Raw genomic sequence first — 14,176 nt, 5'->3', positions numbered from 1 at the left:
GGTGACCGCGAATCCAAGGTGACCGCGAATCCAAGGTGACTGCAAATCCATGGTGACCGACGAAAAGGAGTGTCACAACAAACAAAGCAAAGCAAAACCCGATGTGAAGCAGGAAATAACCTGGATTACCATTACGACATCCTCAAATGGTGTCTAATTATACTATCGCACGTGGTATCATGTCGCCTTATCCAAGGCTCCGCTCTTTCGTCACGGCAATGCGAAATCTACTCAGTGGTAGAGAACACGTACTGGGCCTCGAGCGTGTAAGCTCCGCTGGAGGGACCAAAGATTTGCTCCTTCTCGCGCCTCCATTCGGGGTGGTTGATGGCGTCAATCCAGTCCTGAACCTCCATGACGACGCAGCCGTACTTGGGGACGTAGCCGCTGCTTCCCTCAGCACCTTGGGTAGACTTGATAGGCAGAGTACCTGGCACTTTTGTTAGCGATTTTATGAAAATTTTGCGGATCTCACATACCATCTTGACCGGGGCAGCTGTACATCTGGTACGCGGCTTGGTCAGAGTAGACGTCGAGCTTGATGCCGGACCACTCGCTCCACAGAGAAGCGACAGGTCCAGAGTTGCGCCAGTCGAGAGCCTCGGCTTCGTCGCGATTGACGAGGTAGCAGTTGTCGTAACCGGTGCAGTTAGTTCCGCAGTTGCCGAGGAGCTCGGGCGCAGTCTGGTTGGCACCAATCTGCTTAGGAGCCGACCAGAAATCGTTGACAGAGTATTGCTCGTTGGGAAGAATAGTACCGGTGGGGATAAGGATAGCGTCTACATCCATGCGCTGGCCAGAGTATGGGATGTGGAAAGTGTGGTTGAAGATGGTCTCATCCTCAGGGTTACCGAATCCGTCCAAGTTCCAGTAGGTCTACTCTCATTAGCATCGCATTATACACTAGAAGTTTATCTACTTACGTGAGAAGTCAGCATGATGGGCGTTTTCTTGGTGGTAGCAAGCGCCACAATCTTGATGTTCCAGGTGTTGGGGGTCATGGTGTACGTAACGTAGCTCACGACCTCACCGGGGAAACCCTCCTTGCCGTCGGGATCGACAATAGAGAAGGTGATGGAATCCTCGGTATGCGCCACAACAGTAAAGTTGCGGTAGTCCCATCCATCTGGTCCACCGTGCAGGGTGTTGTTGTTGTTGTTCTCATTGGGTTCGATGAAGAACTGCTCGCCGTCGATGGAAAAGGTAGAGTTCCGAATGCGATTGGCGTAACGGCCAGGCACACCACCCAAATGGGGGTGAACCTCGCCCTCGTAAGCAGTCGCGTTGTCGAAGCCGAGAACAATGTCGCGCTCAACACCGTCCTTGCCCATGACGAATAAGTTGGAGACGGAGGCGCCATATGGGATGAAGTGACCGCGAATGCCCTCAGACGAGATCTCGTACTTGCCGTCCTTGTCAGGTCCGGACGAGCTCGAGTTGGTCGGCGGGGTGCTGTACTGCGCGAGGGCAGTCGCAGCAAAGAGGGGGAGTGCACTTGAGAACCGCATCGTGACTTGCCAAGCTCGATCGAGTTGAGAAGTGGAGGTGATGTGATGTGGTGTGGAGAAGAGTACGGGGTTGACGGGCGGAGGGTTATTATATACTGCTATAGACGAACAGGCTACCGGCGTAATTACCGTTCCACGATCCTGTGACTAGGATCCATCCCGCATATTCTCACTTCTCCAGCCTCCGGGTCTATGGTGCTAATGGGCTCGTACTGGGGAAAGTGCGGGTCGCCGCTCGAGGGTAGCGAACGTGCGCTTCTTCCCCGCAGGAAGGCCATGTCAATTTCCCCAGGAACGCGGCTATGACGAAATCGGCCCGCGTAAGCTCACAGAAGCTGCATACTAGTCACATCTGTGCCATGGAGCGTGACGATCAGCTGTCGCACAAGGTTGTCGCTCTCAATTGCAGTTGTTCTTCGTTCGTGTTGTATCATGAGGCATCCAGCTCCATCGCAAGCTCGAAGCCTCGGTCGTCATAGCTCTCAGAAGCGCGACTACTCAATCTCACTTGACAAGGATCAGTCTAGCAAAAGGCACCGGCAAAAGTCGCCATTCGCGGAAAATAGCGGAAAAAACTAAACGCGCCCCCTTCACAGGCAGAAGAACGTGGAGATGGCTTGTTGTTTACGCGGAGAGCGGCTGGGGTGAAGTATCCCTGCCGATGAGCTTACCCGTTGAGGCGGAAGCTTGAACCACGCCACATGTCGTGTATGCAAGGTCGGGATGGTATACTGCATGCAGCAATGACACCCCCATTTGCATGCTTCTACGAAGCAGCTCGTCATTCATCATCACGCCCTCATCCTGCAGATACAACATGATGTTGGAAGACATTAGATTAGATCGCGCCATGTTCTGTTGTTCCACGAACAACCGTTACATACATGAGTCGGGTGTTCTCGTTGATTATAGTCGTACACTCCTTCTGTGGCTCCAACCACTACTGCACTCGATGGATTCTGCTTCATTTTCGCTGACGCTTGCAGCCATTTTCCATACGACCTTCTCCGTTTTCGTCCCAGTAGAGCGCGCAAACTGGCTATCTGGCTAGGCCTAACGGTATTCCGCATTTGCACCAGGTGAGAACGGCGATCCGAGAGCCGCATACTGTCGCCTTGATCCGTCGAACTCCAACTCGTTGCCGTCATTCCAGTGTGAATCGGCGAAGGAACGTGAGGGAGGAGGGTACTGATACGATCCATCAAGAACCGGCAAAGCCATGTGTACTGGCACGTGAACACCTCGAAGGCCAAGTCCCTGTGTAGTGTATGGGTACTGGCGACCGTATGCAAGAGACTCCTCACGACGATCATCTGAAGCGTTCTGCCAGTTGGTGATGTACTGCCTGTTCTGTTCAGCAGCGGCTGCCTGAGCATCGAGATGAGAGACCACTGAGTCGATGCGTCCTTGTGGTCGTGGCGCGTCGATCTCGGATGCGACGTTGACAGCAGTGAGCAGGTCGTCGAAACTTGATCGGGCAGGCAGCCGATGAGAATGATAAGAGCTCCTGTTTTCGATAGGCTGCTCAATCTCTTGGCGGAGCCGCGAAGTGTCGGCAAAAGAATGGTTGCGGTCTTCAGAGGTAGGTACCATCGAAGGCACCAATGGGGCTTCTTGGGTCAACGTACTCGGTTTCAGAACCGCCGATGAAGGCTTTCGTTGCGCCACGCCCTCTCTGCAGCTCGGATGCTCGTTCCAGCTCACGTCTGGCTTGTTGTTCTTCGCCCAACAACCGCTAGTTGTCTCCAGATCATCAAGCTTCTTACCCCAGTGGTGTTTCTTGACCTTTGACCTGCCGGAAAATCCCTTGCCGCACAGACTGTGAATGTAGGGCCCTCCTATTCCTTGCGACAGGGTGTTTGCCTCTTTGATCTTCTTTTCTGGCTGGGTTGGGACTGAGAGTCGATCAGCGATCTCGGCATCTTCTTCTCCTGGTTCCTCCTTCGCCTTAGCTTGGATTGTTGAGCTTTGACGACGACGACGTTTCTTTAATGGAGGGGGCATCTCGTCGATGGGCTGGCCGATGGGTACAGCGACGGGTACTCCAAGCACAGATGGGCTAGCGGTGGCAGTCTTTCCCTTGCTTATCGAGAGAGCTGGAGACAGTTGGGTTTGATAAGAGATTGCTGGCGCATTGAAGTGATTGTCTGTGGGAGACTGCGCATGATGGAGCATCGGACCGTTGGTGACGGAAGACCAAGGCTGGCTATAGTAGGTATGATCATCCTCGTGCCATAGTGGAGAAATTCGGGGTAAGCGCATCTGAGGCTGATGAGCCGGCTGCAGGAATTGAGGGCTAGGGCTGGGTCGTTCGAGTGGCTGGCGGAACTCAAAGTCGAAGTCGCCCACGCCTGGAAGTAGACGCAAGATGTCAGTATATGTCTCACAAGCATTTCGTATAGTCAAAACTTACCCCAGTCGGCCTCTCTGTGAAACAGGATGTTCAGAAGATCTTGCTTGAGGTCTGCGTGATCTCCGAGCGTGTTCCTGATTGCAACGAGTGTGTCTTTCTTCGACATCTCTCCAGCTCGGAATGTACCAAGGATGTTCAAGATGCTGATGACCTCAGTCGAATGTTCACCGAATCGGAGCTTCGATAGTCAGTATCTGATGCTACGGGAATGTATGTGATGATGATGACCCTCGATGGAGAGTGCAAAAGCAACGACGCACGTCAATCAAGAAAAAAACCGAACGGGTCTGCAGCCTACATCAACATGAAAACCTACAAGATAGGTGACCTAGCGTCGATGTAGGCTCTAGGCCTGTTCAGTTTTTTTCTGGTATATGGTGGACGCACCTTGATGTTGTCCAGGAATATGTAAACGACCTGCCCGATAGTCGGTTGATGACCACGACTCACGTGCTCGTGTCTGCCGTTGACCGTTCCGGAGTGCACCATTTCGGTTGGGTGTAGCGATTGATGCGCATTATTGAGCATGTTGTCGCTGTCGAGATTTTCCATGACGTTCGTCCGGGCGGCAGCACGGTCACTATCTCTTGGCCACAACCTTCAGTCCAATCTCAATACCGGCGTTGATGCGAGATATTTGCAGAATTGATGGGTGCTGGAGCCTCGTGGTACAGGCGCTCGGTCCTCAAATAGCCGAGTCTGGTCTGTTAGCAGCGATTGCACCTTCCGGTGAAGTGAAGATGAAACACGTGAGCGCGTGTCGTCCACCGCTTTTCGGTCTCGCGGGCGCGGAAACGTAAAATCGCTCGTTTGTATAGTGAGTGGACGTGCGCGGTTAGGAGTCTTCGTGGGCTGTTTGCACATACTGTGTCACAAGCAGGGTCTCCTAGGCCCCATTGGGACGACTGTTGCATCTGAGGGAAGTCGCGATGACTGCGGAAGAATATTGCACTCCTACTCAACGATTCAATCCAAGGCAGCTGATAAAAAGCGACAGGCATATGCTCAGACTAAAAAGCGCGGAGTGGGTGAAGTTTTCATACGTACGTTTGAGACACTCGGTATGAGGTCGCATCCTAGAAATTCCCCTCCAGTGTCACCAACTCATTCAGCACCACTGAAGAGCCCTCATACATTACGTTCGCGTATCTTTCGATGCAATCAACCGGCCTCCGAAAACCGTTTGGCGAGCATTCCCGGCATCATACACCACCTCTACCACGCTCTTTCTGCAGTGCCAGCCACTGTCCATTCGGTCGAACAACACAAAGTCGGCAGGCTGACCCGGCTTTAGGGCGAGAGACGTCGAATCGCAGCCAATAGCGGTCTTTGCCCGTGTAGATACGGTTTCCTGCATGGTTAGCATGAGCAAACGGGGTGTTGAACGGCTGCTTACATATAGGAGTTCAGCGTCTTTCTTTGTACCAGCCTGGTAAAGACCGACACCTAGTGATGCAATGCTCTAGTCACGGTTTCAGCGACATTTCTGTATGAGCATGTATGCGAGATGTCTTACCAGAGGATCGCAGTTCCCGTACGGTGTGAACGCGTTGCCCACGTTATTAACGGCAATGGCAGCATTGAACCCGTACTCGTTGATGAGTTCAACGACCGGCAGAGTCCCGCGCACATTCTCTGGTGTTCGCATCATGAACAGGTCGGAGGTCGGCAGGCCTACGAAAGAGATTGGCAGGTCGCCTACTTCTTGTCGCAGATGCGTCCACTCGTCGTTCCGGAATCTCGTCAATCTGGTGCAATGTCCTAGCGTAATTTGCCTGTCTCCCGCCTTTTCTTTCCATTTGAGCTCTTTGAACATGTCCAGGGTATCCCAGACCAGTGGCTTCTTGTCTTCTTCCAGGAAGTAGTCGAGATGGAGATCTAGATGCTTCTGGTATTTAAGTGCTAACTGCGTGATCCATTTCACGTTATCCTTGGACTTTTGTTCATCATCCTCAACATATGGGGTGCTTCCGAGAACAGCCACCTTCTCCAACGAGGCAGCACTGGCCATCAGCTTCCTTACTTCCTCACCCCCGTCTTGGCCAGAGAATAGCGGGAGCTGGGCGAACGCGCAGATTTGCACTTCACAGCGATCCTTGAACATTTCTTTCAGCTTGAGACCTGCGTCCAAACATTTCGTGTGCACCACCCCATCCACTTCTACAAACGCCCGCATAGCGGTCACACCATGTTGAATACTCTCTTCGATAAGACGCGCGCCCCTCCTCAGGAGATCATCTTCCTCAAACCTTGACTTGGCCTCACCCGTCATCGACATGGCTTCGGTGAAGTCGCCGCTCTCGATTTGTAAGTCGCTGAATTTGGGATCCTGCAGGAGGAAGCACTTGTCAAGGTGGATGTGGGCATGACAAAGCGACGGCGCTATGAGGCGATTGCCTCCATCTAGCGTGTCTTCACTGCGCCCGTCCGAGTCCTTGACATGGCTGTCTACCGAAGCAATTCTCCCATCGTTGATCGTGATGTCCCAGAGTGTCGACGACGGTTTATCCGGTATACGCACGTTGGTAATTCTTCTGAGGGGTTGCTTTGACTTTTGGTTCTCCATGCTTTCCTTCTCTTCACTCACGCCAAGGACTAGAGTGCTGGGTGTCGACTGGTCTTGCCTGTTAGGTGCAGATGGGAGAAAAAGAAAGGAAGAAGGAGAACAGGGGACAGCGATAATGACGCTTAGATAAACTGGGAGGATACTAGATCGCTTCACTGAACGAGCGTCAACGAGTGCCAAGACGGATGCTGAAGCAGTGAATGAGACGGGGCCCCAATAGCAGCGAGAAGCACCTCTTGAAGGCTGCTATTTTACATCACACGCGGGTCTCTGATGTCGATGAGGCTGGAAGTAGATGGAAAAGCTTGTGCAGTCGAGGGCTGGGTGGGGGTGATGCCCCGCATGGCCTATAGGGGGAGCTAGAGTATCCGTGCATGCACGTAGTCGTACCTAACCTCGACGCGTCTCGAAGAAGTTACCATCCTATCCACCTTCCATCTCCACTGACGCGCTTTCATCGCGAACTTCGCTGCCGTTCATTTTCGCACACTTTGCACCATGCAACCGAACTATCAGGCACGGGGATATAATTATCCGCAACAGCACAATGCAGCTACGCCATCCCGGCGACCAGGTAAGTACCCATTGCCAACCACAGCTTCCCCAACACGCCCCATCGCACCGACCGCCTGCGCATACCTTCCGTAAAAGACGATGATTAGTAGGAACGACCTCGCTCACTTGTTTCGCAACCCAGGCCCCATTGTCCACGCTCCGCACCCGGCTGCGCAACCGCAGTACAACAACGCCAACATGCAGGCTTCGCAGCGCGCCGAAGCTGAACGCCGCGAGAAGATGCGCCGAATCGCGAAGAACCCGACCGACAAGAACATCCCTGAGGGCGTAGAAGACGTGTGCATCGGCGATGCCGTGACCCGCTACAAGGAATTGCGCGAAGTCGAGCGCACGCTGGATGCGACCATGATGCGCAAGAAGCTGGATGTCATGGACTCAAAACACCATTCGCGCGCATCGCGCTACGGCACCATGCGCATATGGATATCAAACACCGCCGAAAACCAGCCTTGGCAGAGCACCGGCCTCGACGCAGACGCTTTCGATTTTGACGGCGAGAACAACGCGACATACCGCGTGAAGATCCAAGGCCGCCTGCTCGACGAAGACGGCGACGAAGGCCTCGAGGAGGACGAGGACGAGGAGAAGGACGCCGATGCTATGTATGTCGACCTTTTACTTGCGCCGGCGCCAGTTCGAGCGCCTGCCGTTCGCGTTTCCACACCCTACAGCGAGACTGACTAGCATCTAGGGACGAAGACGGAGCTGAGAAGAAGCCAGCCGCAAAGCCCAAGCAATTTTCGCACTACTTCACGTCCATCAACATCGATTTCGACCGCGCCAAGAGCTTACAACCCGATAACTTTACGCAAATTGAATGGAAACGACCCGAGAACCCCACTGCGAAGGAGGCTAACTTCAGCGAACTCGAGTTCGAGCGCAAGGGCGACGAAAACATTAACATCACGATCAACCTACAGCGGTACCAAAACCCTGAAGTCTTTCGCCTGAGCAAACCTCTCGCCGAGCTGCTTGACACCGATGAGGAGGATCGCGCCGGTGTCCTCATGGGCATCTGGGAATACGCGAGGTCGCAACACCTACAACAAGAAGACGACGAGCGCAAATTTGCATGCGACGCGAGGCTGAAGGCCCTCTTCGGCGGCCAAGACCACTTCTTCTTCCCGAACCTGCCCCAGCTCATCAAGCAACACCTCACGACTCTCCCACCAATCCAACTACAATATACGATCCGTGTGGACAAGGATTACATCTCGCCCGCTGCCGACTCCGGCAAGACCCCCTCCGAACCGACCGTGTACGACGTCCAGGTAGCACTGGAGGACCCGATGCAGCCGCTGTTCCAAGATATCCTCCGCCGACCAGATAGCATACAAACTCTCCAAGAGATCCAGAAGATTGACGAGCAGCTCGTGCTGTTGATGGGCGCGATTGGCCAGTCGAAAGCGAAACACGCCTTCTTCACCAGCATGTCCAAGGACCCTGTGGCCTTCTTCAAGCGCTGGTTGTCCAGCCAGAAGCGCGACCTGGAAGTGCTACTCGGCGAGGCTACACGAGGTGGCGGCGAAGACGTGTCTGGCGAGGAATGGCGACGAGGAGGAGCCGATGGCGTATGGGGCAGTGAAGTCGCAAAGGAGAGCGTGGCCTTGTGGCTCGCCAGGTCCAGCATCAAGCCTCATTAGGTAGAGGCCTTGGAAACTCAGGCTTTGGAAGATCAGCCCTTGGAAACCGAGGCCGTGCAAAACTAGGAGCCTGATGCCTTGCTGCTTTATTGGTTTTTTTGTTAGCTCGTAGGAGTTTACGCTCGCATTATGGAGAGCCGCGTGAAAAGACGGCGTTCATATTCGATACCCAACGATTAGTTCCTTCCTCAGCTTCGACCTGCGATGGTGACTTGCCCAGGTGAGACAATGCGGTTAGTTTCGGCCAAAAGCAATTAGTGGTGTTAGTCGTCGATCTCCCGCCTTCCGGGTGCCAGAGTGGTGTTCTGTGTCTGGTACCTCTGCAGCACGAATCGACCCAGCGGCATTTACCCGGCATCTGTCGCAGTGCTCGCCTGCTTCCAACACGGCCGACGATGCTGTTGCCAGTCCATGGGCTGTTGTCCCCCATTCAGTCGCGGTTTCCCCTCCCATCAGGTGCGAAACCGGAAGGCACGATGCATAACAACAAATGTTGGCCGTTTAGTCGAAGCATACTGGAGGCACGTTTAGTGCTTCAAGACCGCGTTCAGATACCACGAGGCTGAAGTATGGCGGCAATATGTGGATTGTCCAATGACAAGCCCTGACGGAATCAGTATGCCTCCAGCTCTTCTCAGCCTTGTGCTATGCCGCATGCAGACCTTCACATATCCTCTAGATGATATCGCAGAATCTTCCTGGAGATAGCAACTTTCCGGCAGTCTAAGGCGGATGTATAGAACCCCGTCACTATGCCTCCAGCTCCCGTTGGCCTTGTTATAACCCCAACACCGTGAGGACGCTTCACGGATGTTCTTAGCTTAGAGATCATCAACCACCCTCCACACGCCATGATTGTTCTACCAACAATCGAACATGCGCTGAGATCGCTTCAGCCACGTACCGCCACTGGAAAAGATCTCAGTGGTGGCGCAATCACGGGAATTGTTATCGGATGCATCGTCGGTGTGCTTCTCCTCCTCGCCATTTTCTGGACGTGTCTGCTTGGGAGCCACATAGTTACGAAAGCAAAGAATGTATCTAATTCGGTTGTGGACAAGGCCGAGAAAGGACATGCACGCGCAAAGGATCTCTACACGGCTGGTCGAGAACGGGGCCGACAGCCGCTACACTTACAAGACGAGGTTCACTATGGCGATACGGATTCAGATCTCTCGGCAGAAGGTGACCACGGGATCTTGTATGCGCTACCACTTAGTGCTCAACTACCAAACTCGCATGTCACGCTATCGCCCTTCACTCAGCAGCCTGTCTTCATACCGCACTTCACTCCAAATATCGCTCCTAGATCACCTTCGATACCAGGAAATGATTCAAGGGGTAACAGTATCGATGGGGCATGGTCGCCGCATACATCATCCACAGTTGATAGAAAGCCAGTCGTGGTGGATGCGAAACGCGTTCTGGGTATCGACGATGCTGCATACTTGCACGAAATCACATCTCTTGGCCGTAAGTGCTCTAATGACCTAACAGAACTTGAGATGTGAAGCTTACACTGCTGTAGGGAAAGAACCATGGGTCACCGCAGCCCCGGCCTGTGTAGCTTCGGGCTCTCGAATGCCAATTCCCGAAGCTGAGTGCTCTTTTGAACCTACGCAATTACCTGAAGAATCTACATTCGGCTATTGGAATGGTAGACGTGACGTGCTCAAAAGAAGACCTATGGATGGAATGCCTACAATACCATCTCCTCTCCGGAGATGTGAAAGTAATCTTGCTGCCTATGTCAATCCATGGGAAGTTGAGTGCCGGCCCAATCCAGTTATATTTGCTCATTTGTCAAACTCAGTCGAGGATACTTGGAAACAAAACACAAGCAGAGGAACGAACTACGACACAAATCTGGCAGCATCGTCGAACTGCGGAGACGCCATTGACACGCTTTGCCCAGATACGAGCAGCTTCGAATCTCTTCCGGATCTACATACCCCACCCACAACAGTTAATCCCGGAGGCACTTTGATAGGGCGTCGATCTATCGATGCTGAATCTTCAGATGATACAGTACCCACCCTGGAGTCTAGTACGTCGGAAATTTCAGCAGATGATATAATACCTGTCACAACGTCTGAAGAATCTTCACCTTTCAAGAGTAAAGAGTGGTGCTTAGAAAAGCTTGGAACGGTTGAACTCATCAACTTTGCTGCGACTGTACCGGCGAATGAGCCCTCAAGCAGCATCGACGATGACGTCACAGTCGCCTTGTCGTTAAGTTCTCACGCCTGGACGAATAGCGGCGCGATAAGGTCTCCTTCGCCAGCAACGCCGCTTTCGTCATTGACCAGCGTGTCGACGACAGCGGAAACCTCACTGAATCCTTCGAAATCAACTGAAATAAGCACTGACATGGCGTTCCCATGCCCTCTATGTCACCTTAGCTTTCGAACATCAGGCTTGAGAAGGTACGTAGACTTGATGCACAAGTAATCTTCACATTCATACTAACAAAAGACTTGTCAGAAACCACCAGAATCGTAAACACAACCTCCGATACTGCTGCGGAATCTGTAACTCAAGGTTCGGGCTACGGGCAGACCTCCAACGGCACGAAAATAACGTTCATCGATATGATACTCACGTCATTCCCGCGAAACTATTTCGATGCCCAAACGTGGACTGTACGACTCCGGGAAAGACATACGCCCGGAAAGATAACTTCACACGACATGTGCAGCGTTGCGAGAGGACCATTGCTACAGCGAATCCAACGAGAGTTTGAGCTTGGAAAGTCATAAGGGCGATATCTGCGCCAAAGACTATGAGCCGAGCACGGAATGGGCCCACATGCAGCCTCGTGAGGCATACCGAGTGTAGTTGGAGGACTCCAATTTGCATCAATCACAGTCCCAGGATTCATCAGAGGCGCACCATATACACACCTATCCACCTTGTCGAGCGCCCTTTGTATGGCTATACGTGGGCATTGCGCGTCTCCGGACGTATATTATAGGGCAACCGTTCAAAGAGGCGGCGTGAATATATCGCCTCTCACGATATATGCCAATAGAAAGCGGAAGACATGTCATCTATCTTGATTGTATGAGGGCAATCTGCATTTGCATGCTGTGCAAGATGGAGTCCTTCGAGTTGGCGCGACCTGCACCTGTGATTGGCTCCGTCCCAGCAGTATGAGTATGCCTCACTCAGCCTCATGGTCTATCAGCATACTTTATAATTATAGTATGGTCTGTCTCTGGCTGCCTCGAAATAACTCTTTCATTGTTGAGTAGCCTTACACCGGCGATATGGCCCCCATCGTCTTCGCTGTCCGCTCCGCAATTCTGCAGGATGCGCCTTCTCGGGGCAAACGAGCCTTACCTGCGGCCAACGCTCCTTCAACCGTAATTGGCATAACCGTCTTAGTCACTTGCTGTGCCGTTGCTATTGGAGCAACATGCTGGCTATTCTGGTGGAAGAGAAGAAGGGGGAGCAAGACGCAGTCAAGCGTGTCCGAGCTTGGAGGGACAATTGTTCACGAGCTCAAAAGTGAATCGATCGCATCTCAGCCCGCATCTGAGCTCATACCCGAGCCCCAACCCGAGGTACACGAGCTAGCTGCAGCCTCAAGCTTAGCAGACGAAAAGGCTGCCCTACCACCTGAATACTCGGATCCACAACATTGCCAACACCCGGCCTTAAATAGAACTCCAACGTCTCAGCCGACGATTCCAACAGGGCTTGATACTTCAAAGACCGAAAAGCGTAATGCCATCGAGCGGATACTTGGTATTAATACGAGGTTTGGCTTGGAACGATCATCATTTTACGGAGGTAAGTCTGGCCCTAGCTACTCTCCAGCGTCAGCTGATAAGATATTTGCAGCCCGACCAAGCCTATATATTGCTCCTGCAAATGTTTGGGACAGTAACAGTTCAGGGATCTTGCAGAATCAACCGCCTCAACAAGCTTATGTTGATCCACACGAAGTCGAGTTTCGCCCAAACCCCGTGATTTTTCCAACATCGCATCCCAGCCCATCGAACAAACTAGACGCGACTTCGCCTATCGAGGTGACCTCATCTATCGAGGCTCTTTCTCCGGACACTGAGGTGCAAAGGCTCGGCGATTACGTTACGTTCGATTTTGATCTGCCTCCAGGGACAGAAATGTCTGATCACAACGAGTTCGATATGCGCCAGCCAACGCCTGATGGTAACAGAACGTTTATCGATACCGCACAAGGAGAAGCTATTTTGCCGCTAAGCCATGATCTCGCACAAGCTCATCCAGACGATGAGATGGAAATGCAAATTGACCATCCAAAGAGTCCCAGTATCCAACGGGAAACGATATTTGATGTAGTCTCGAGCGACTCTTCCAATCCACGAGCAGAAGACACGGTTCCAGTATTTGTTCCAGCATCCACTCCCGATCTGGCACCACGCAAGAGAGTAGCAGGCCGCGACCTAAGCCGGTTAGAGACCAGCAACTCAGAGGCCGAGTCGCTCGACAACCGCGACCGCACGAATATCGATCGCTCAAGGCAACGACGGCGTCACCATCAACGTGCTTTGTTGCCTAAAACGTCTTCACCACGGAGCGCGAATGTCACAGCAAGTCCGCAGTCCAGCAAGTCCACGCCTGATTCTGCAAGAACAGACTTGAGTTTTGCTTCGACAGCCACACATGTCCCCTCGCCGGGTTCATCGGTTATCACAACACCGTCGATAGATGCTGACTCTCCCGCGACACCGTTCACCCCGTCAGACAACAAATTAATCTGCCGAGACTGTGGACAAGTATTCAGCACTCCAGGCCAGCAAAAGTAAGTAGCCTCCTTGGTTTCTCAGTCTCAAGACAACCTTCACTTCTCATCCAATCCACACTAACTACTTCGCTGCAGAAAACACTACAACCGCCAACATAATCTCCGCTACGTCTGCGACATCCCCGGCTGTTTGCGCCCTTTTGGGGTACGCGCCGATCTCGAACGCCACGAACATACAGTACATGAAGACTTATTTCGGTCTAACAAGCGTTCTTGGTGTACTGTACCCGGATGTCCGACGCCGAACAAGGAGTGGAAGCGGAAGGACAATTTCACGAGACATGTGAGGAGCTGTGAAGCGAGAGCGGCGGGTATGGCGGGTATCTATAGGGGATATGGGAAAGGGAAAGAACGAGCTTTGGATGTGGAATGAGGCTGTCGGGCTGGATGTTTTCCAACAGGTCAGTAGTGAGCTTGCATATTGACACCAATAAGAAAAGAAGGTGGTTCAGATTAGCTGTACTAGATTCTTCTCCAAATCCAAGAAAACCGCTCGTTGATCATCATCTTTCCTTTCTACCTTCAGACAACTGCGCATACAGCCGAATCCATGTCCGCATGCGCCGTACTACCCGAACCTCGTATTCCACACAAGCACGGGAAGCTACATACAGCATCAAGTATGGTACGCCTAAAGTCACTGCTGATATGACATGGCAAGGGTCAGCATGTGTAGCT

General features: G+C 52.6%; 4 protein-coding genes across 4 annotated transcripts; 1 reads left to right on the top strand and 3 right to left on the bottom strand.

The window, feature by feature from the left end:
* Nucleotides 1-227: 227 nt before the first annotated feature.
* Nucleotides 228-1,508, bottom strand: J4E83_005392 (uncharacterized protein; the record flags this gene model as incomplete). The annotated part of the gene is made up of 3 exons (XM_049332311.1): nucleotides 228-430; nucleotides 480-876; nucleotides 924-1,508. The coding sequence occupies 3 exons, from the start codon at nucleotides 1,506-1,508 to the stop codon at nucleotides 228-230; spliced, it is 1,185 nt and encodes a 394-aa protein (XP_049188762.1).
* A 1,053-nt stretch (nucleotides 1,509-2,561) lies between these two features.
* Nucleotides 2,562-3,673, bottom strand: J4E83_005391 (uncharacterized protein; the record flags this gene model as incomplete). The annotated part of the gene is made up of 2 exons (XM_049332310.1): nucleotides 2,562-3,604; nucleotides 3,667-3,673. 2 exons carry the CDS (start codon nucleotides 3,671-3,673, stop codon nucleotides 2,562-2,564), a joined length of 1,050 nt encoding a protein of 349 aa, XP_049188761.1.
* A 1,722-nt stretch (nucleotides 3,674-5,395) lies between these two features.
* On the bottom strand, nucleotides 5,396-6,487 carry J4E83_005390 (uncharacterized protein; the record flags this gene model as incomplete). The annotated part of the gene is made up of 1 exon (XM_049332309.1): nucleotides 5,396-6,487. The coding sequence occupies one exon, from the start codon at nucleotides 6,485-6,487 to the stop codon at nucleotides 5,396-5,398; it is 1,092 nt and encodes a 363-aa protein (XP_049188760.1).
* Nucleotides 6,488-7,141: 654 nt separating this feature from the next.
* Nucleotides 7,142-8,706, top strand: J4E83_005389 (uncharacterized protein; the record flags this gene model as incomplete). Its single annotated transcript, XM_049332308.1, has 2 exons — nucleotides 7,142-7,665; nucleotides 7,755-8,706. 2 exons carry the CDS (start codon nucleotides 7,142-7,144, stop codon nucleotides 8,704-8,706), a joined length of 1,476 nt encoding a protein of 491 aa, XP_049188759.1.
* Nucleotides 8,707-14,176: the final 5,470 nt, after the last annotated feature.

This window comes from Alternaria metachromatica, assembly GCF_023757995.1.
Source record: "Alternaria metachromatica strain BMP 0045 chromosome Unknown scaffold_10, whole genome shotgun sequence".
NCBI lineage: Eukaryota > Fungi > Ascomycota > Dothideomycetes > Pleosporales > Pleosporaceae > Alternaria > Alternaria metachromatica.
The sequence above is the reverse complement of the archived record's forward strand: the minus strand, read 5'-3'. Positions and strand labels throughout refer to the sequence as shown.